Source organism: Scyliorhinus torazame, chromosome 19 (genome assembly GCF_047496885.1).
Source record: "Scyliorhinus torazame isolate Kashiwa2021f chromosome 19, sScyTor2.1, whole genome shotgun sequence".
Classification (NCBI taxonomy): Eukaryota; Metazoa; Chordata; class Chondrichthyes; order Carcharhiniformes; family Scyliorhinidae; genus Scyliorhinus; species Scyliorhinus torazame.
The window spans coordinates 107,906,932-107,930,742 of NC_092725.1; the positions used below are offsets into that span (position 1 = coordinate 107,906,932).

Consider the following 23,811-nt stretch of genomic DNA (forward strand, 5'->3'; position numbering starts at 1 on the left):
TCTACACTAACACTAATCGTAGAAGGTAAATTAATGCTCAAAATAAACAAGTATTCGCATCAGGATAGATTAGCTCCTTTGCTGTTCTTTTATAGATGACACTTGCAGCTCACATATCTCAAACAGCCAAGTATCTCTCCACACAATGTCTCAGGAACATGAAAATGCCTACTGCAAACTATTACCTGATGGAACAATGTTCCATAAATCAGATTTTACTGAAAATTTCAAATTGGTTCCCAATTTAAACAATAATTGATGATGATTTAATTCTCTCACGTTTATGATATTTACAAGAAGCATTATACAATTTATTCTGAGATCAGGTGATCATTGTAAAGACTACTGACATGATATTTCAAGCAACTGTAAAAACCCATATGAAATATAATGTAATAATCACTGGACACATTCTATTTCTGAGCTATACATTATTTTACTTAAAGCACAATTGCAGCAGAGGAATATTATTTCACCAGTTCTTCCACAGGGCCCATTACTCCCACCTTTGTTTAGGAATAGCACAGAAATAATAGCAGAGAAATCATTCATGTGAACTGCTCTGTTTAAATGACAATTTGACTAAAGGTTATGAAATTCATTAATTTTAATGTCAAGTGTCAAAGGTGGTACGACGGGCGGCACAGTGGTTAGCACAACTGCCTCACAGCGCCAGACCCCCGGATTCGATTGCAGCCTTGGGGGATTGTGTGGAGTTTTTGCGTTTCCCCCCATGTCTATGTGGGTTTCCTCCGATTGCCTCCCACAGTCCAAAGATGCATAGGTAAGGGGGATTGGCCATGTTGAATTGCCCTTTAGTGTCAAAAGATGTGCAAGTGAGGTGGATTGGTCATGGTCAATGTGTGGGGTTACGAGGATAGTTTGGGGGAGTGGGCCAAGGTAGGGTGTTCTTTCAGTGCGTTGGTGCAGACTCAATGGGTTGAATGGCCTCCTTCTGCTCTGCAGGGATTCTATACATCCCCAATTTAAATGTGAGCACGCAGATCCAATATACAAGGTCCCCTTCCTCGTGCATTCTGTTGATTTTTGCATTTAATTCATTTTTAAGCAATGTAAACTATTCAAATTAGGAATTTACTACTTCACATTTTGTGAATTATAAATAACTCAAATTATGTAATTTCAAAGTAAAAGCAGTTATTATCCCATCGGAGGTTTGATTAATTTTGCAGTAATTTCAATTAAACATTGACTTACACACACAATTGAGAGATCTGGTTGTAACACAATTGAGAGATCTGTTTGTAGATGGGACGTTTGCAAGTCTGGGAGCGCTGACCGAAAAATATGGGTTGCCCCAAGGGAATGCATTCCGGTATATGCAACTGAGGGCTTTTGCGAGGCAACAGGTGAGGGAATTCCCGCAGCTCCCGACGCAGGAGGTGCAGGACAGAGTGATCTCAAAGACATGGGTGGGGGACGGTAAGGTATCAGACATATATAGGGAAATGAGGGTCGAGGGGGAGATTATGGTAGATGAGCTGAAAGGGAAATGGGAAGAAGAGCTGGGGGAGGAGATTGAGGAGGTGCTGTGGGCTGATGCCCGAAGTAGGGTAAACTCATCATCCTAGTGTGCCAGGCTAAGCCTGATACAATTTAAGGTGTTACACAGGGCGCATATGACTGGAGCACGGCTCAGTAAATTTTTTGGAGTAGAGGATAGGTGTGCGAGATGCTCGAGAAGCCCAGCGAATCACACCCACATGTTCTGGTCATGTCCGGCACTACAGGGGTTTTGGGTGGGGGTGACAAAGGTGCTTTCGAAGGTGGTGGGGGTCCAGGTCGAACCAAGCTGGGGGTTGGCTATATTCGGGGTTGCAGAAGAGCCTGGAGTTCAGGAGGCGAAAGAGGCTGATGTTTTGGCCTTTGCGTCCCTAGTAGCCCGGCGCAGGATACTGTTGATGTGGAAGGAAGCCAAGCCCCCGGGTGTGGAGACCTGGATAAATGACATGGCAGGGTTTATAAAGCTGGAACGGATTAAGTTCATCCTAAGGGGATCGGCTCAAGGGTTCACCAGGCGGTGGCAATCGTTCGTCGAATACCTCACAGAAAGATAGAGGGAATGGAAAAGAAGACGACAGCAGCAGCAACCCCGGGGGGGGGGGGGGAGAGAGGAACCAGAAGGACTCTCAGGGATGTTAGTGTATAAGTATAATATGTATAGGTTGTTATAGGTAATTGTATACTGGACTGCTGAATTGTATTTTTGGAGAGTATTTATTTGGGACAAGGCAGTTGCCATTTAGTTTTTTTTAATTTTGATGTTGTTTATATATTATTTATTTCTTGTTTAAAAAACTGGCCATTGTTATTTATATTGTTATATTACTGTGTAAAAGATACACAATGTACTGTTATGGTTGGCCAAAAATTTTGAATAAAATATATTTTAAAAAAAACATTGACTTACACATTTGATTCATTTGGAGGCTTGTTTTTGGGCTCCTGGTTGTTCAGTGAGTTTATTCTGAGTAGCTCAGTCAAACAGGGTTCCAGGTTTTTTTACACAATTGGTGTGGCAGCGAGGGTTGCTTTCAACACCCCTGGATTAGACAGGGCAAAATCACAGTGGATCACTTCTCTGAAATATTATCCAATGAATTGTGACCCAAGTGTCAACACATGGATATCAGGTGGAGAGGAGACGTGTGGGACGATAAGTGGCAGAGAAAAAGGGGATTTTCAAAATTTTCATTAATTTTATTAATTAATGACAATCTTTTCATCAACAAAATTAAGCTAGGACCAAAATTCCAAAGAACGTCCCACTTATTGTGGCACGTTTGATAAGTTCTTTCACTTAGTTGCGCAAACTTCAGGTCTTCTACATTCAGCATTAACATTTCCTTGGACGACTTCCGGGTGCGGCTATGCAGAGCTAGGTCGCATATTCGGCAGCTCCTGCTTGGAACGGACTTTTGGGCTCTTTTACAGGGCCCCCACGGCATTTGTTTGACATTTCCCGGTGTGGGAAGAAGGCTGCAATATTCCCCCGACAGTGTCCCCCAGGAAGGGTATGTCTCCGGGTTGCCAGACACGGCAGAAACAGTAAAAGATTTGGCTGCAACTGCAGGATAAACAGGGCATCTTCAAGGCCACTGAAGGGACTTCCGGTTGCGGTGATGCCCAGCTAGCCGCACGCTTCGGCGGCTCCAGCTCCGACTGACCTTCGGGCTCTTTTAAGAGCCCCAACGGGGAATTTTTCGACGACGCAACCCGGTGTGGGGTGTGTGAGAAGGGAGTCCCCCCCAAACGAAGGAGGAAAAAAACCAGCGGCGGCGGCTGCAGCGCGAGGAATCGTCGACCAAAGGGTCAGAAAGAGAGAAGTACAAGATGGCGGCGGAGAAAGCGCAGGCGACATGGGGGCCTGAGCAGGATGAAATTGTGAGACGGTGCGTGGAGCTGCTGAAGAGGGAGGTGCTGACCCCGTTGCTACAGGCAATTGAGGGGCTCAAGGAGACATTAAAGACCCAGGAGACAGAGCTCCGCGTGGTGGAGCAGAAGGTGACAGATATTGAGGACGAGATCCTGGGCCTGGCGGTTAAGACACAGACACACGAGGCACTTCATAAAAAGTGTACTGAAAGGATCGAAGCCCTAGAAAATGGAGCGCGAAGGAAGAACCTTCGGATACTGGGTCTCCCTGAGGGTGTGGAAGGAGTGGACTGTGGAGCGTACGCAAGTACGATGCTGAGCTCACTGATGGGTGCTGAGGCCCCTACGGGCCCCTTGGAGGTGGAGTGGGCAAATCGGATTCCGGCGAGAAGACCAAAAGCGGGAGAACCACCCAGGGCGATAATCATGCGATTTTACCGCCTTAAGGATAGAGAAGAGGTCCTGAGATGGGCTAAAAAGGTGCGGAGTAGCAGATGGGAGAAAGCAGTGTTACGGGTATACCAGGATTGGAGTGCGGAGGAGGCGAGAAGGAGGGCGAGCTTCAACCGAGCCAAAGAGGTGTTGCATAAAAGGAAGGTGAAGTTCGGGATGCTGCAGCCGGCAAGACTATGGGTCACGTATCAGGAGAGACACCATTATTTCGAGACGGCGGAGGAAGCATGGACCTTCATCAAAGAATTGAAATTGGATCGGAACTGAGGGACTGATGCTGCAGGAAATGTTATTGTTAATGTTATGGTTGAAGTTAATTGAGAAGTAAATTGGGAAGGGGGGAGACATTGGGGAAATGTGGGCGCCGGTGAGGGGGGAAAGACGGGACATAGTTGGAGAATGGGGAAGGGGAGGGGGAGGGGAAAGGGAGCTGCGCCATAAGAGGCGGGTCAGGTAAAGGGATGTTCCCGCGCCAGAAAGAATAAGGCGGGAAGACAGGCGCAAGGCGGATGGGAGTTCCCCACACGGGGGGGTCGAGGAGTGAGCAGGAGTAGCCGGGGTCAGTTGAAGTCAGCTGACTTACGGAAGTAATATGGGGGGAGCAATCATGCTAGAAAGAGATCTAGCGGGGAGGGGGGGGGGGAGGGAGGGGGGGGGGGGGAGAACAACTGGGTTGCTGCTGCGGAAATCCAAAAGGAAATGGCTAAAGAGTGGGTGGGCGGGGATGGTGTGCGACGCTGGGGGAGCGAGCGCGGAGGCGGGATATGGGACTGGCCTAGAGAAGGTAATGGCTAGTCGACACGGGAGGGGGGCAGGTAGCCCCCTAGTGAGGCTGATCACGTGGAACGTGAGAGGCCTGAACGGACCGATAAAAAGGGCCCGAGTGCTCGCGCATTTGAAAGGACTAAGGGCAGACGTGGTTATGCTCCAAGAGACGCACCTAAAGGTGGCGGACCAAGTTAGGCTAAGGAAAGGATGGGTGGGACAGGTGTTCCACTCAGGACTGGACGCAAAGAATAGAGGGGTGGCCATTTTGGTGGGGAAACAGGTAGCATTTGAAGCATAGAACATCGTAGCAGATAGCGGAGGTAGATACGTAATGGTGAGTGGCAGGCTGGAGGGAATGGAGGTCGTGTTGGTTAATGTGTATGCCCCAAACTGGGACGATGCGGGATTTATGAGACGGATGCTGGGGCGTATACCGGACCTGGAGGTAGGAAACTTGATTTTAGGAGGGGACTTTAATACGGTGCTGGACCCGGGGCTAGATAGATCCAGCTCAAGGACCGGAAGAAGGCCGGCAGCGGCCAAGGTACTTAAGGGGTTTATGGACCAAATGGGGGGAGTGGATCCATGGCGATTTCTTAGACCTAGGGCTAGGGAGTTTTCCTTCTTCTCCCATGTCCATAAAGTGTACTCCCGGATAGATTTTTTTGTTTTGGGAAGGTCGTTGATCTCTAGGGTGGAAGAAGCTGAGTACTCAGCCATATCGGTTTCAGATCATGCCCCACATTGGGTGGACCTGGAATTAGGAGAGGAAAGGGAGCAGAGAACACTCTGGCGATTAGATGTGGGACTGATGGCAGATGAGGGAGTGTGTGCAAGAGTGCGGGGGTGCATTGAGAGATACCTGGAGGTCAATGACGACGGCGAGGTCCCTGTGGGAGTGGTATGGGAAGCACGAAAAGCGGTGGTCAGAGGAGAGCTGATCTCCATTGGGGCCCACAAAAGGAAAACAGAGGCCAAGGAAAGGGAAAGATTACTGGGGGAGATTTTAAGGGTGGATAGGGAATTTGCAGAGACCCCGGAGGAGGAATTGTACAGGGAGAGGAGACGACTCCAGACGGAATTTGACCTTCTGACCACCAGAAAGGCGGAGGTACTGCTGTGGAGGAAGGCAGAGGGGAGGAGGTATGAATATGGGGAAAAGGCTGGTCGCCTGTTGGCTCATCAATTGCGAAAGAGGGCAGCCGCGAGGGAGATAGGAGGAATTAGAGACAAAAGGGGAGACACGGTGCGAAGGGCAGGAAAGATAAATGAGGTGTTCAAGACCTTCTATGAGGAACTGTATAGGTCTCAACCCCCAGAGGGAGAGGAGGGGATGCGGCAGTTCCTGGACCAATTGAGGTTCCCGAAAGTGGAGGAGCGGGGGGTGGTAGGCCTGGGGGCACCGATTGGGGTGGACGAGGTTATTAAGGGACTGGGAAGCATGCAAGCAGGGAAGGCCCCAGGACCAGACAGGTTCCCGGTGGAGTATTACAGAAAATATGTGGACTTGTTGGCCCCGTTGATGGTGAGGACGTTCGGTGGGGCCAGGAGAGGAGGGACTCTACCTCCGACGATGTCGGAGGCGACGATGTCGTTGATTTTGGGGAGGGATGGGGATCCATTGCAGTGCGGGTCCTGTGGACCCATTTCGTTGTTGAGCGTGGACGCCAGGTTGTTGGCAGGGGTGCTGGCATCGAGGATGGAGGGCTGTGTCCCGGGGGTGGTGCACGGGGACCAGACGGGGTTCGTAGGGGGGAGACAACTGAGTGTTAACGTGCGACGACTGTTGGGGGTGATGGTGATGCCCCCAGTGGGGGGGGAGGCAGAGATGGTGGCGGCAATGGACGCAGAGAGGGCATTTGGTGGGGTGGAGTGGGAGTGTTTGTGGGAGGTGTTGGGGAGGTTTGGGTTTGGGAACGGGTTTATTGGCTGGGTTAGACTTCTTTATGGGGCTCCAACGGCAAGCGTAGTTACAGGTCGACATAGATCGGAGTATTTCCGACTATATAGGGGAACAAGACAGGGATGCCCGCTGTCTCCATTGTTGTTCGCGTTGGCAATTGAACCTCTGGCCATGGCGTTGAGAGACTCCAGGAAATGGAGAGGGGTGATTAGAGGGGGAGAAGAACACCGAGTCTCGTTATACGCGGATGACCTATTGTTATACGTGTCGGACCCAGCGGGGGGGATGATAGAACATGGGGAGGGGTGAGTTGTTTGTGGTACATCCGGGGGATCAGAGTGGAGAGATGGAAGGCTTGCCTCTAAGGAAAGTGGAAAGAAATTTCCGATACCTGGGGATTCAGATCGCTGGGAGCTGGGGAGCCTTGCACAGACTTGGTCTGACACGGTTGGTAGAACAAATGGAGGAGGACTTCAAGAGGTGGGACATGCAGCCTCTATCGCTGGCGGGCAGGGTGCAAGCAATTAAGATGATGGTCCTCCCGAGGTTCTTATTTGTATTTCGGTGTCTCCCTGTACTAATCGGCAAGACCTTTTTTAGTAAAATGGACAGGAGCATCACAAGCTTCGTGTGGGCAGGGAAAGTTCCGAGAGTAAGGGGGGGGGTTCCTTCAGCGTAGTAGGGACAGAGGAGGATTGGCACTATCGAACTTGGGCGATTACTGTTGGGCCGCCAATGTGGCAATGATACGTAAATGGATGATGGAGGGTGGGGGAGCGGCGTGGAAAAGACTGGAGAAAGTCCTGTAAAGGGACGAGTTTAGAGGTGCTGGTGACGGCGCCGCTACCGATCTCATCTAAAAAGTTTACCACGAACCCGGTGGTGGCGGCAACATTGAATATCTGGGGACAGTGGAGGCGACAGAGAGGGGTGCGGGGAGCCCTGGTGGGGTCCCCAATCAGGAACAACCATAGGTTCGCCCCAGGAAGAATGGATGGAGGATTTCAGAGCTGGTACCAGTTGGGAATTAGGAGGGTGGGAGATTTATTTATAGATGGGACTTTTGCGAGCTTGGGAGCATTGGAGGAAAAGTATAAGTTGCCCCGGGGAAATTTCTTGAGATATATGCAGGTGAGGGCGTTTACTAGACAACAGGTGAGGGAATTTCCGTTGCTCCCGACACAGGGGATACAGGACAGGGTGCTTTCAGGGGTGTGGGTCGGAGAGGGCAAGGTGTCAGAGATTTACCGAGAGATGAGGGAAGAGGGGGAGGAGTTGGTGGGCGAAAGAGGCCGACATTGTGGCCTTTGCGTTCCTAGTAGCCCGGCGCAGGATCCTACTCATGTGGAAGGAGGCGAAACCCCCCGGACTGGAGGCCTGGGTAAACGATATGGCGGGGTTCATTAAACTGGAGCAGATAAAGTTTGCCCTGAGAGGATTGGCTCAAGGGTTCACCAGGCGGTGGCAGCCATTTCTCGACTACCTAGGGGAACGTTAGAGGGAAGACAGATGACCAGCAGCAGCAACCCAGGGGGAAGGGAGGGGCGGGGGGGGGGGGGGGGTTTAGTTTAGTTTAGGTCAAAGATAAAGGGGTTTTGTTACTTGTGTATTGTTAAAAATTTCTGTATTGTTATTGTTGCGTTTGCTTTGTAAGAGGGGAAAAATTGTTGTTTGGGAAAAAAATTTCAATAAAACATATTTATAAAAAAACATTTCCTTGGACAAATGTGATATCCTTTACCTTCAAATTGCTTTATTACAAAATTGACTCCTATTTGGTTTACTGCCAACTTGGCTCAATGCGACCACTCCCGCTTCTCCATCAGAAGATTGTGCATACAGGCCCCACTCTCTGGGTGCAGAGAATTCAGCATCTTTGAAGGTGCTGTGTTTCAGAGAGGCTAAAATCTGTCTGCCTCTTCTGGTACACAAGAAAGATTCAATGGAACTATTTAAAAATAAATATGAAGTCTTCCCAGTGTCCTGACCAACATTCTTCCTCACCCAACAGCAGAGAGAGATTATCTGGCAATGCATTTATTTGTTACTTATAAAACATCAATGTGCACACATTGGCAAGTGACCTCTTCCTACATCAAAATAGCTACATTTCAAAAGTTGTGCAATATTTTGTTGAATGTGGCCTACTTGGGAATGTCTAGTGGATGTGAAAGGTGCTGTATAAATGCAAATCCGTTCTTACCCTTAGGTTTATTTTAATAAGAGCATCACTAGATATTTTATTACTCTGAAATTCTTTAGATTACTCCATCTCTGGATATATGCAGTAATCATTAGTGTAATTCCATGGACTCCTGGGAAAGATATTGAACTCGACAAACAAATACCAGAAGAGTGCAAGATCTCAACTCCCCAGCACTATTTAAAAAGCTCCTTCAATCTTTCATTCCCAGATTTGAAGGTCAAACTCACTCCACCACTTTTCTAGATTTGTATCCTCCACTGAGAATACATTATCCAGCAGCACAGCACTTTTGAATGTAGTGTAGATTTAAAACATTGAATTAGGAAAATTTGTTAGTAGAACAAAGAGCAAAATATGTTTATGATGATAACTAAAGTATACGGCTTCAGGACAAAAACTGTGTCAGGGATGCTGAGATAATGGGGAAGGACTTACCTTCTGCGAATGACAACAAGAGGAAGCGGTAGGAAGGAAAACAGAAAGGGACAGCATGAAGTTGACACAAAGAACACGGTAAGATCAATAATTCAAAGTGCTTCATCTGGAAACGGCATGAAGAAAATATTTACGTGTATCACTTCTAAATGAATGTTTTGATTTGTAACATGTCACAACCACTACCACAGATTCATTCCGACCTCTCATGACTATTAGAGGTTTAGGATTTTCACTATTACAGAATAATAATAGAAAATAAAACGAGAACAATTCTGCCCTGTACCAAGCAACACAATGTTCACTCTTAAGAGATTATCAGCATTATGTTCACTCTAATCAAATTTTAAATTTTCTGCAGATGAAGATAAAGGATCTAATAATGAATATTTTCCTCTCAACTATCAATGATAACACCAGGCATTTCCATCTCAGAATTAGGAATTCACATGCAGTTCAATATTCTCTCTTAATAACCCAAAACTAAAGCTGAACATGTGTCTTAAAGGTCACTTCACTGTCTTCATTTCATTTCATATCATTATGGTGGTACTGAATTTGTTTCCATATCATTCTTACTGCCTGGCTGGTCAAGTTGAGTCCAATTCCAGTGTAATTCATCTTGGAAACATGTCCACTGGGAGTTAAAATATGACTTTCAAACTCTCTTTGTAGGATATTCATTTGATTAGTTCAAAAGGAAAGTCTGGGGCTCAAATCTATTTAATCACCCAATTCATTTAGTTGTAGGCTCGTAAATCGTTCTATATTTTCAGATTGTTAAAAGCACTTCTGAAACGTGTTTGGCAAAGTGAAATTCTGTTATTTATGTCATTTTAATAGAATTATTCCGCTCCATTTTCTGAAATACCAGGACTGGGTACTCTACTCAACTTGTTTCATATCAAATTATTAAAACCAACAAGTGGGAAACATAATATTTGCTGAATTAAAAATACTCATACCCTCTGATGCAAGTTACATTTAACAATAAATACATTGTTATACTTAATAAAAGGCATGTGATAGTCATAATTTTAGATATAGACTCTGACTGGATAGAAGTTTCTGGAACTGTCTTTTATTTGAAAGGAACACTCATAAACCGTTAAGATGGCTGCAATGGGTCGGATGATCTTTGCAACTTCAACGCACACTCTAGCTTCTGGCAAGTTCCTAACTGGTCTGAAGACGCTAACTCATCAGAAGAAGATTCATACGGGCTCAAAATGTTTACTCTTTCTCTCTCTACAGGTGCTGCCAGACGTGTTGAGTTTCTCCAGCATTTTCTGTTTTTATTCTTAATTGCCTCATTTTGCGTGGGGTACTCTCCCTCAATTGGATGTATCAAGATGAGTACTATCTGTGGAACTCACACTTGCTATTGTTTGGGGATTTACCCAAAAGACAACCCCATACTCCATGTTTCTGATTTAGAACCCTAACAATGACAACTGGGCAGAGACCAATTCATCCTCAGTAAGAACAATTCATCCATCGTCCCAACTCCATAGCAATGGCTTTCAGCTAAACCATTCTGGGTGGACAATTTCAATACCAGTCATATGACCAAAACCGGCTGAAATTAACAGTTTTTTTAAATGAAGATTCAGAAAGGTCTCAGCATCTGCAGAAAACACCGAAAGACATAGCAGCTGCAGAAAAAGGCTGTGCCATCTTTACCTTTAAGAACCTGGAGGCCATACATCTTAAAGGAGCCTCCCAGCCTGATTCAAAACTCTCCCAGCCTGATTCAAAACTCTAAGTCCAACTGTAAAGAATTTGACCTCCTGATACAAAAATCACAAGTACCCAGCTTTGTGACTTGCTAACCATTCATTGCTTCGAGGGAATCCTGCAAAGATCTGGATATCTGACTTCAGCTATAACTCAAATGAACTACAATGCAAGAATGGAAAGATATTTCCATTCTTTTGGTTTACAAAATTGCAAAAATATACTATTTTCTTTAACTGTACCTTTCGTGTGTGTGTGTGCGCGTGTGTAAAATTAAAAAAATACATTTACAGTACCCAATTATTTCCTTTCCGATTAAGGGGCAATCTATCGTGGCCAACCAACCTACCCTGCACATCTTTGGGTCGTGGGGATGAGAGCCACGCAGACATGGGGAAAATGTGCAAACTCCACACGAACAGTGACCCAGGGCCGGGATCGAACCCAGGTCCTCGGTGCTGTGAGGCAGCAGTGCTAACCACTGCGTCATCATGCTGCCCCTGAGAATGCTAAGCAATTGTCATGGCATTTACACTTTCGGAGTCAACGTGTGAATAAATAATCCTCTTTATTTAAACCTACGAAAGCTTGCTCCTGTTTTTCAAATCAACTACATTTTCACCAGGGTTAATGTATACACACACTCCTTTCCAAAACCATACCCATTTCAGAGAGGGGAGGGAGGGGAATTGGGGATTTCAGTTTGACTCCCCTCCCTTGCCCATGACAAAAATTTAAAGTTTTACCTCCAAAAGGTGTCCTGTTAAAGGCCTCCAGAGAATCTCAATTCGGTGCATGTTCACCAATCCTGTTTCTAGCAACTTAGCAACAGCAAAAAGGGATGGCTCCTAGTTCAAGCATAAACAAATTATCAGAAAGCAAATTCACCAGAATTATACCAGGGCTAAAAGGGTTAAATTATAAGTACAGTTACCCAGACTAGGCTTGCATTCCCTTGAATATAAAATATGTAGGGTTATCTAATTTAAATGATCAAGGGAGTAGATGGGACAGATAGAGAGAAACTATTTCTCTGGTAGGGAATTCTGAACACTTGGGTGCAACCTTAACATTAGAGCTCGGCTGTTCAGAGGTGATGTCAGGAAACATTTACCCACATAAAAAGTCGTGGAAATTTGGAACCCCCACAAAAATCTACTGAGTCTTGAGGACAGCGAAGGGAGGGGGGGTCACCTGATAAGATCAAAACTGAGATTGATAGATTTTTGTCAAGAAAGGATATTAAGGGATACGAAACCAAGGTAGGTAAATGGGAGTTTTCAACACAGATCAGCCATGATCTAATTGAATGGAAGAATTAAAGAGTTAAAGAGTTGAATGGCCTCCTTATGTTCCTATAATCCAAATGCAAGAATAATTTGGATTTATGAAAAACTTGGGCACTCAAAATGGATATCCGCAGATAACATTCCGACAGATGTATCCGAAAAACTACTGATCAGTTTAAACAAGATCTGGGACACAGAATCTTTTTTTTAATATTGCCATTCAGTGCTTTGTTACTAAATTCGCTGCAACAATGTCATTCCAAAGAATTACAGAAGTAACAATCGTGGTCAATATATTTTAGGGATATAGTTTACTCAAAATGCTCTTTAAAGGAAACTAAATTAAGTTAAAGAAATAGCTCTTCAGATAAAACTGTACACCTCTTCTTTGAAGCATAATAATTCACTTTTGTAATGTCAGAATATGGTCATCTAGTGACATAAAATGGAAACACCAGTCAGTAGTTACTAAGAAAGAAAATGAGAGACATTTACTCAGGTTAATGAATACCTGTGCTAAATGTGCTAAACTTGGTCTGGTGGGGGATGGGGTAACAAGATACAGTGTCAAATTGACAACAAAAGTTCACACGAAGCACAGAATATGGTTTACAAAACAGTACTTCAGAATAAGATTAAAATAAATTCCAGAATCCAACAAACCATGCAAGTGTTTATGAAAATTGCATTTCTCTTATTTAACAGTTTTGTGGTTTCAGTTCAGAATTTTCAGTCAACGACTGATAGCAAAACAGAAACCTCAGTGGCATAAACATTTGCCCAATTACACAGTAACCATTGTGGTACCGATGAACACCACAAATCAGCAACAATAGATACTTTCCCATTTGTACCTTGTTGTTCCAAAATGCCATATCCATGGCTTCGGTTGATAAGGAGCACAGAGCATTTATTAAATGGTGGAGTGAGACATCATCAAGATACCTTCAAATGAGAGTTAAAGAGCAAGTTATGAACTGGTTGCAATAGCCGATAATAAAATTACTAATTTGTTTTATTAAGAGATAATTCTCACTGGGAACTCTCGAATAGTCTTGAAAGTATGTTTGAAATCACTGGCAAATCACTCATGACAGCCGTGGTCAAAACCTAAAGAGGGTTAAAACCATAAACTTGTTAATTATACAACAATATGCAGCATGATCACGATAACTGGCAAGCTTGTATAGTGCTGTAAAGGCCTGACAGCAGAATGTAGCTCAAGAGTTATTGCAAAATTCACTCTGAGCCATTAAATTCTAATTGGTTTAATACATTCAAATGAACCATTTTAAACTTAAAAAAAGAAAACCAAAGACCAATGTACAATGTGTACGAGGTGTATTTTGATAGTTCTGCAAGTAATAGAAAGCTAGGTGAATTTGAATATCACATCAAATAGATTACTTACAGTGCTTGGTCCTTCAACAGCTCTACCGGGTTTCAGAGCACCTCCACTTGCAGGTTTCAAACCCAGAATCCACACAAGATGCTGATGAAAAGAAAATCCAATTCAGTTCTGTATTAACTCACAATTTTAATTATTACTTAATAACATTACCAAATGGCAATACAAAAAATGTAAACCAGTGAATAGACCAATAGATCATACATTTTAGCTGTGAAACTGCACAACTGTTCACAGAATTTTTCAAATAGTAAATATGGAAATATTAACTAGAATTATATTTCACATATCCCTAATCTGCTAACACCATCATACAAATTTTACTGGAACACCTGAAAAGATTGATAGATTGAAATTTAAGTAAACCTAGTAGACTCAGCTTCCAATGTTGATGTTAACCTATATATAGCGAACATATCCAAGTAGTACATGCTGGGTGCTCCAGAAATTAAATATATGTATATAAACAATTCCATGGAAACCTGCACAGCGAATCTGATTTTCATAACTTTGTGCCAGGTTAGTATAACCACAAAACTGGTGCAGCAAAGCGTGTCACAGGTTGAAATAACCACTGGTGTAGCAAAACACTGCCGCGGCATTGATCTACAGTTTGACCTTTTAAAATTGATTTTCCATTAAGGCAAAGAATACGAAAACCATTATACTACTAATTCAATCGAATATTACACTTTTGCTGTCATTTTCTAATCATTAGCATTACAAAACAAGTGCACATGCTGCCGTTTAAACTGCAATGTATTGCAGAACTATGCAATATGTGATGTATAGCATCATGAATTTGAATTAGAGTTAACGTTCATCAATCTGGTAAATATTAACCAATTCAAACTGAGAAAATTATATCTGCACACAAATTGATCTTATGTTTTTAAAATTACAGTTTTGTAAGGATTAAACTAGCTGAAATGCTCATTCAATTTAGGTGCACTAAGTATGGCCAACAGATTCTGCATCAGATTCCACTGCTCCCCCTGAATCTAAAAACCATTTTTGGGTCTACACGTGTGACTCACTCCACTATTCTTACCCTTCAATCCTCTCAGCTTCTTGGCAATTTTACAACTCTTGAATAAAGATAGTTTCCTCTGTAATCAGTCTGTTCAAATCAATTCCGCCCTGTCAGTGATGAAGATCTGTGTCTCTGATCTTCCAGTACTTCTAAATCATTTCTGTGACATGTATGGAATTGCTGTTAAGTGCTACCACATCCATTTCATTTTTTCTTTTTGATTTGGATCTAAAAAAGTAGTCATGATGCAGTCTGATGCGAACATTTTAAACTATGAAACATTTAGATGGTTGTAGTTGTAACAGACTACACTGATCATAGAATCCCTACAGTACAGAAGGAGGCCATTTGGCCCATTGAGTCTGCACCGACCCTCTGAAACAGCACCCCACTCTGGCCCAATTCCCCACCCTATTCCTGCAACCTCACCCTAAGGGGCAATTTATATTGGCCAATCCACCTAACTGGCACATCTTTGGACTGTGGGAGGAAACCGGAGCACCCAGAGTAAACCCATGCAGACATGGGGAGAATGTGCAAAATCCATATAGTCACCCGACATCGGAATCAGTGTGAACCACTGTGCCACCATGCCACCCCAAAGATCTACAACTTTATCGGCTAACAAAATCTGGCAGGTAAGACAGAAAACTAATTGCAGAATCCAGCACTACTTCACTGGCATGCAAAGGAAAGGCCTGTATTTACATGGTGCCTTTCACAACTTCAGGATAGTAAACTGCTTTGAGACAATGAAGCACTTTTAAAGTGTAGTCACTGCAGGAAATGCAACAGCTGACGTGCACATAGCAAGATCCCAAAGTGGATAATTACCAAATAATCTGTTGCATTTCCATAACTGTTTCCCAGAAGTTTTTAATTGGCTACACATGCATTTAGTGCTCCCAGTAGCAGGTCTCACTCAATGGAAACATGGGTCAGCATTAACAGTGACTTAGGCTCCCTTCAGGAGTGGTGCCCCACTGGGAACATGGGATTGCTGAATTTACTGTTTTAGGAATTATTTGAAGCACAGTGAGTGTGTTCCTGTAGGCAAACATGGCAGCTAATTTGGCCACAGCGGGATCTTACAAACAATGGGCAGTTAATCTGATTTTGGTGATGCTGGCTGAGGCAGGAACGTTAAACCAGACCAGACAAACTCCCTGTTTTTCAAATAGTATCATGAACCCTTCAACATCCTACTAACCACAGAATTGAGGACATCTCATCCAAAGGACACTATTTTACTTTGAGAGATGGCCTTCACACCCAGACGCATTTCACGCTAATATTTACATATCACAATCAAAAAATTATATTATAGTCAAACAAAAGGGAAACAATGCCAATTACTATTGAAATAGAAAACCTAATTCTTATAATACAAGATGAAGTGAGGAGATTTACCTGTAGAGTGGCCAGAACAAGCTGCCATGATGTTCCAAGAACCGAACCATGACAATGAGCCAAATTCAACAACGTCCGCATGCACTGAATATTTTTTGCAGTCAACTTGAGGAGAAGAAAGGTTTTGTTAAATAAATGACCGAAATGCACTGTGCCAAAGTAATTATGTATTCTTTGAGAATGGAAGAAAAGGCACCTTACCATAACGGTCCCTTGGTGTTGAGAAGTGAGCGGCTGGCCCACCGCAACCACCTGCTGGTGTGAATCACTTGATGGGCTGATCATCTGCACACTTTGACCCTGAATGGAGTATGCTGGAAAGGAGAACATAACAATCGATTAGGAGCAGGAGTAGGACACAAAGGCCCTCAAGCCTGCTCAGCCTTAAGATCATGGCTGATCTTCTCCCATCAATTCTACTTTCTCACTCTTTCCTCATATCTCTCGATTCCCTTAGAGTCCAAAGATTTTGATCTATTTTGAATATAGTCATTGACTGAGCATCCACAGCTCTCTGGGGCACATAATTCCAAAGATTCATAAGCCTCTGAGTGAAGAAATATCTCACTTCAGTCATAAGCGGCCGATTCCTATGCTGACACACATGACTGAGTTATAGTCTCTGCAGCCAAGGGAAATAGCCTCTCAGTACCTAACCTGCCAGGCCTTTGAAGGACACATTATATGCAAAGGAAATTAGGTCCTGATACATTTTCAACTTACTGAACACGGGAAATTGTCTAGAATATCACTGTTGTAAAATTACCTCACCAAGAACCTTTTTAGAAACAGTACACAGGTCAAATAATCTGACTTACTAAGTGTCTCACTGAGGGTTGTCTTCTTATATTACATGTTTTTTAAAAAAAGATAGTTTAATTTCCTTCAACAAGTGTTTCTCCTCCTCTTCTGAAGGCATTGATGACTGCTGGGTTAAGCTTCCATATGCAGTTATTGCGCTTTGCAAGTTCGCCCAAGAGATTATTATTCCATTATGAACCCTCAGTTTGCATGCATCAGGAGGCTACTAAACAGCAAGAGGCTTTATAAAAAGAGTTCAGTTCCGTCATTCTGTCCTTATCCAATATCTCACGTGAGCACGTCAGCAAGGATTTCTGGATGGTGGTGAACAGTACCCCCCTCTGGATGGCGGTGAGCAGAAACTCCTCTGGATGGTGGTGAACAGAAACACCTCTGGATGGTGGTGAATAAAACACCTCTGGATGGTGGTGAATAAAACACCTCTGGATGGTGGTGAATAAAACACCTCTGGATGGTGGTGAATAAAACACCTCTGGATGGTGGTGAATAAAACACCTCTGGATGGTGGTGAATAAAACACCTCTGGATGGTGGTGAATAAAACACCTCTGGATGGTGGTGAATAAAACACCTCTGGATGGTGGTGAATAAAACACCTCTGGATGGTGGTGAATAAAACACCTCTGGATGGTGGTGAATAAAACACCTCTGGATGGTGGTGAATAAAACACCTCTGGATGGTGGTGAATAAAACACCTCTGGATGGTGGTGAGCAGAAACCCCTCTGGATGGTGGTGAGCAGAAGCTCCCTCTGGATAGTGGTGAGCAGAAGCTCCCTCTGGATAGTGGTGAGCAGAAGCTCCCTCTGGATAGTGGTGAGCAGAAGCTCCCTCTGGATGGTGGTAAGCAGAAACTCCCTCTTGATAGTGGTGAGCAAAAAACCCCTCTGGATGGTGGTGAGAAGAAACTTCTTCTGGATGGTAGTGAGCAGAAACCCCTCTGGATGGTACTGAGCAGAAACTCCCTCTGGATGGTGGTGAGAAGAAACTTCCTCTGGATGGTGATGAGCAGAAACTCCCTCTGGATGGTGGTGAGCAGAAACTCCCTCTGGATGGTGGTGAGCAGAAACTCCCTCTGGATGGTGGTGAGCAGAAACTCCCTCTGGATGGTGGTGAGCAGAAACTCCCTCTGGATGGTGGTGAGCAGAAACTCCCTCTGGATGGTGGTGAGCAGAAACTCCCTCTGGATGGTGGTGAGCAGGAATCCCCTATGGATGGTGGTGAGCAGGAACCCCCTCTGGATGGTGGTGAGCAGGAACCCCCTCTGGATGGTGGTGAGCAGGAACCCCCTCTGGATGGTGGTGAGCAGGAACCCCCTCTGATGGTGGTGAGCAGGAACCCCCTCTGGATGGTGGTGAGCAGGAACCCCCTCTGGATGGTGGCGGGAAGACCCCTCTGGATGGTGGTGAGCAGAAACCCCCACTGGGTGGTGGGGGGAAGACCCCCCTCTGAATGGTGGTGAGCAGAAACCCCTACTGATCTTGAAAATTCAGCGGACCTAGCATCTAGATCCTTTTGAGAATGAGTCCCAGATTTCCACTACTCTGTGTGGAAAAAGTGCTTCTTGATTTCACTCCCAAATGGCAGGGCTGGTTGTTGGGTAAGAGTTCCAAGTAAACGGATTTGAGGGAAAGATCAGCCAAAATCTAAATGAGTGGTGAAACCCGAGCTGAATGACCTGGTATTCACACCTATTTGCTTTCTAGCAGCATTATCAGGAGCAGAAGCTATTAATTATTAAGCTATGAGCTTCATCATTTTCTGTCTTAAGGATACTGAAGCCAACAGTTGTGCCCCCATCAGCACTACCCGAGACCAGCACTACCCGAGCAGATAGCAGCTGTATCAGTGCCCAGCAGGGCCTTTCTTGACATATGGGTCAGTGACATAACATTGCATTTATTAACTGAATCCAGTATCCTACCTTAAACCTAGTAATTTAGTCAGTATCTGAAGAATATTACAGTATCAAGGATCATTTAATTTATTGCAAAACAAAAATTGTCTTCCTCAGAGGAAACCCAGCATATATTAGAGAAAATAAAATCTCTGACTTGGATTCTAAGTGAGAAAGAAATTGATTCCATTTGGCACTTCTAATAAACATGACCTTAGATGAACTTGAGCAAACTAAAAGTAATTTGCCTATAACCACTTTCTAAAAATAAATACAAAATAACGCATCAAAAATTCTGATCGTGATGTTATCACTTAAATGCAAAATGTAAAAACGACTCACTTTTATGAAAACCACCAGAACTATTCAGAACAGTCAGTGCATAATGTGGGGGCAGGGAAGCTTTGCAAATGGCAGTGATGAAGGCATCTCTTGGTGTAACAAGACTCAGTTTGCCACAGAGAGAGGCCATAGTCATTTCTGCTTTCAAGATGTTTTCCGAGGCAGTTTCATCAGTGCTGCAAAGATAAATAACCTTTTTCAACATATTGTCTATGTACCGTTTTCAATATGCTTCATGTTGTAGGGAACAAATCACAATGCAATGCATAAATGATCAAATAAAACTCGGATGTGGCAAAATAGTGTTCTAAATCTTCAGTTTTAGTTTCTAACATCATTCTTCAATTTGGAAATCAATGTGATTCAATGCAGAATCACAACTGGTGATAAAACAGGGTGCTATTTGTCAACTCTATGCAAGAGCAATTCAGGTGGCACTACTCCCTTGCCCTTCCCATGTCACACTCAAAATTTTATCCCCTCAGGTGATTATCCAATTACATTCCAAAAACCACAACTAAATCTGCCTCCACCACACTCTCAGCCTGTGCATCCCAGATCCTGACCACTCACTGAACAAAAAAATGTTTTCCTCATCTACCCTCGGTTCTTTTGCCATTCACTTTATATTGGTGTTCTCTGGTTTGCAACCACTATAAGATCGCAAAAATGAGTAGGCCATTCGGCCCATCGAACCCACTCTGCCATTCTTTAAGAACATGGCTGATCAGATTGCGACCTTAGTGCGACTTTCCTACCTGCTTGCTCCCCGCTTTTTGACTCCCTTGTAGATCAAAAACCTGTGCAACTCGGTCCTCAAAATATTCAATGACAAAGCCCCCACTGCTCTTGGTGGAAGCGAATTCCAAACTCCAGTGACCCTCAGAGAAGAAATTCCTCATCTCAGTCTTAAATAGGAGACCCCTAATTTTGAAATTATGCTCCCTAGTTCTACATTTCCCCATGATGGAAACCATCCTCACAGCATCCACCTTGTCAAGCTCCCTCAGAATCTTATATGTTTCAATAAAATCACCTCTTATTCTTCTGAACTCCAATGATTTGAGACCTAACCTCCCAGGAATCAGCCAAGTCAACATTCTCTGAATTGGTTCCAATGCAAGTAATTAAGGAGACCAAACTGGACACAGTACTCTTGGTGCAGTCTCACTAATGTAATGTCCTGTACAATTGTAGCAAGACTTACCCACTTTTATATTCCATTCCTTTTGCAATAAAGCTCAGCATTCCATTTGCTTTCATAATTACTGGCTGTACCTTCATGCTCGTTTTATGTGATTCCTTCCAGCAATTAGCCACTTAAAATGGCTAACTCCCGATTCAAAATGGCGAACGGCAAAGGCTGATGGGAAAGTCAGCCAACAGGAATAAAAACGAGCAGCTGCAGGTTGACTGTGTATTTACCTCTGGAAAGGCCAGACAAGATCGATACCAGCAACCATCAGCATAACAAAACACCAGCCATCTGCATACTAATGAGCAATCCCCGGGAACAATGAGCAACATTTAGACACAAAGCAAAAGCAGACTCTTCGGCGCCAGCAGAAGCCTACACAAAAGGAGGTGAACGACCACCTCAAGACCGCCCATCGATCAGGGAACCGCTCCAGCATTGGAGAAAATCGAACCAAATGATTGGGACAAAGTCCAATCACTTGGGACCAGGTACAGGGTCCGCCCCGAAAGGCGGGTAGCCCTTGGGGACTATAAGAATTGAGCCCCAAGTTCAAGTTGCTCTCTTCCAGCTCCCTTAACTCTTCAACAGCCGCTCAAAAACTGTAAGTCTTACTTCAACGCTCGCTACGAGATAGGAGCTGCTAGCTACCAATCTGTACCAACTTCGAATCCCGCAGGCTCAGAACCCGAACGAAAGGCCATTTGTTTCCCTGACCTGGTGGGCCAGTTCCAAGTTAAGTATTGGCCTGTTAGCTGTAGAAGTAGCTTAGACGTAGAATTTGTACACGAGTAGTGATTACAGTGTATAATAAATGTGCTTTGGTTGAAATCTTACTAAGCGGTGTATTGGGTTATTGATCATTACTCGGACTTGAACCTCGTGGCGGTATCATAAAGATACCTGGCGACTCAAGAGCAAAGGTGATAAAACAGAGCAATTAAACGAAGGCAAAGTTAGCAACAACGGATTCCCCATATTCACCCCATCTAGATCCCTCGTGATTTTGAATTACTCCATCAAATCTCCTCTTAACTTTCCAGTCTCCAATCTACTTTCATAACTGAAGTTCCTCATCTCGTAAAACACTACAGAGCAAAGAAAAAAGAAGTTACATCCACCTTGCTTGATGGAGGGAAACAAAGGTTGAAGATACTGGAGTAGGCATGCAACAATGAAGGGATTTGTTTTGATGGAGACAATTTGGTGGCTGGCTCAGTGCTGAAGGGTGCATCATCCAACAAATACACTTGCTGTGCTGAGTATAGAATTGCAATTTTGTCATCGCCTTTATATGTCAACGATCTAATTTGTTTCTTGCTGGGATAACTGGGTCATTTGCATTGTCTATGACTGACGAGGGAACACTAGATTTGTTGTTCCTTTTCTCTGTACGCTTGTCACAAGCAGGACCGTCTGTTATGATAATTTCTGGAGTTTTGACGAATGGCGGCAACACCATCAAAAATTTAAAAGAAAAATAGAATGCTTAATTTTCTAATGCCCACACAACCTAATCTCTACTGACAGAATGGCTGGAAACGCCACCATTTATCCCTATTCCCAGCACAGGCTACCATCCACTACTTTGCACCAATTATATGCCCCCTGAAAATGGTACATATCAAATTCTATTCTCAGAAGTATGATGTGAAAAGCAAAAAAAATTAGCTTGGGGAAAACTAGCTGTTGGAATGGCACAGATTCTGAAGTTCTATGTAGCACACTCAGTTGGAGAACAAGTGCAAAACTATTATGCAATATCACAACATTTTCATTTACTTGCATAAAATGTGGTCTTCCCACAATGTATGCCAATCTTTAATCCCAGTTTCCTGATGACAGGCTGTAGAAAATTTGTAGAAGTTATCTGTACGTCCATATATTTTCTTAATCTGTCATTCTAGGTTAATCATCTTGCACCTTCTGAACATTTGTGGTCAGTGATAAAGCAACAGCACTGGTCGCTTCCCTTGACGACAGCGTTCCACAAAGATCAAGTACACGCTATACTGCAGACCTTCCCCATTGCCAACAGCAATTTAAATCTGACGCCAAGTCAGGGGCATCTCCAAACATCCAGCAAAGGTGATACCAGCATTATAAGCAGCCAATCACACTGAAGTATTCTAACTAATAGCAAACCAGAAAGTCTAAAGCACAGAGTGGCATGGTGGCACAGTGGTTAGCACTGCTGCTTCGCAGCACCAGAGACCTGGGTTCGATTCCGACCTCGGGTGACTGAACGGAGCTTGCATGTTCTTCCTGTGTCTACATGGGTTTCCTCCGGGTGCTCCGGTTTCCTCCCACAGTCCAAAGATATGCAGGTTAGGTGGATTGGCCTTGCTAAATTGGTCCTAGGTGGCGTTATGGGGATAGGGCCGAGATGGGGTGCTCTTTCAGAGGGTCGGTGTAGACTTGATGGACCGAATGGCCTCCTTGTGCACTGTAGGGATTCTAATATCCTTCACTTTTAAGTTTTCAGATGGTGAAATAAACAATGATGATTTAATTATGATAGAAGTTAAAATGTAAGTACAAATGTTTTTTAAAAGTAGTATGCACAATTCATCATAACTGAGAAATAAAATACAATATTCATCAAATATAAAACTAGCTTTTTCAGGGCCAATGAGGGTGTTTCTTTGTAATTGTGACTCTAATAAGTCCTTAAGTAAGTTTATTAAACCTAATTATACCTTCATGGGGTCTTAGAGACACGAACAGCTCAAGATTGGAACTTATCAATTATTTCCCAGTCAACAGCACATCCCCTGGAAGAGCACTGAAGTACTGAGAGTAACTTCTAGGTTTCCATAAATTGCTCAGATTCAGTGGTTCTCTTCTTTTTCAGGGACCATGTGCGCCAGTTCATGGTGTGCTGAGCCACACAGGGCACAAAGATTCACAGTTTGATTCTTGGTCTGACCTGTGTTAGCCTATTTCAGTCAGAGTAGAAATTTATGTCAAATTGACTTCATTTTGGGAAGAGGAAATATCAGCCAATAACTCTTCTTGGAAAAGTAAGTTGCGAATGACACCTCATCATGTGACCAGTCAACTTCACATGTCAAAATGCACACATGGAGAATGGTCATATGAGCAAAGACACAGCATCCTGGAACCACACAAGTACAAATCACGAGTAGAGGATGAAAGGCAAGAAAAAAGGTTGAACTGTCAAAATTCTATCCACCTCAGGTGCAATGATGGCCATTAATGGCAACAAAATTAGATGTGCTCATTAAAAACACTGATGGGTTCAAAGGAAAAAAGGAAACTTTAATCTGCATTTTATTCATCCAATACCTAATCCAGGAGTGTTTAGTGTTAACAACGAATGTGAAAAGTGAACTGAAAGATCAGCAAATTCACAAAAATAGTGCAATATTCATATTTTACTTTTCCTTGACCTTTTCCTCCCCATGCCTGTTTGGTCAGTGATCCATGCAGGTTACAGAAGCCGACCGACACATTGTCTAAAAGGCAAATCTTCATGATTGAACATCATCACAGAGC

General features: G+C 43.8%; 1 protein-coding gene across 2 annotated transcripts in view; it reads right to left on the reverse strand.

Moving 5' to 3' along the window:
* Positions 1 to 23,811, reverse strand: part of mon2 (MON2 homolog, regulator of endosome-to-Golgi trafficking) — a 197,555-nt gene that overhangs the window by 62,346 nt on the left and 111,398 nt on the right. For both annotated transcript variants that reach the window (XM_072485024.1, XM_072485023.1), the window contains exons 14-20: positions 19,098 to 19,273; positions 16,240 to 16,352; positions 16,039 to 16,143; positions 13,599 to 13,679; positions 13,224 to 13,297; positions 13,042 to 13,132; positions 11,645 to 11,746 (exon numbers count right to left, since the gene is read on the reverse strand). In XM_072485024.1, coding sequence (XP_072341125.1) covers positions 11,645 to 11,746; positions 13,042 to 13,132; positions 13,224 to 13,297; positions 13,599 to 13,679; positions 16,039 to 16,143; positions 16,240 to 16,352; positions 19,098 to 19,273 — 742 coding nt within the window. The remainder of the gene's footprint in view (positions 1 to 11,644; positions 11,747 to 13,041; positions 13,133 to 13,223; positions 13,298 to 13,598; positions 13,680 to 16,038; positions 16,144 to 16,239; positions 16,353 to 19,097; positions 19,274 to 23,811) is intronic.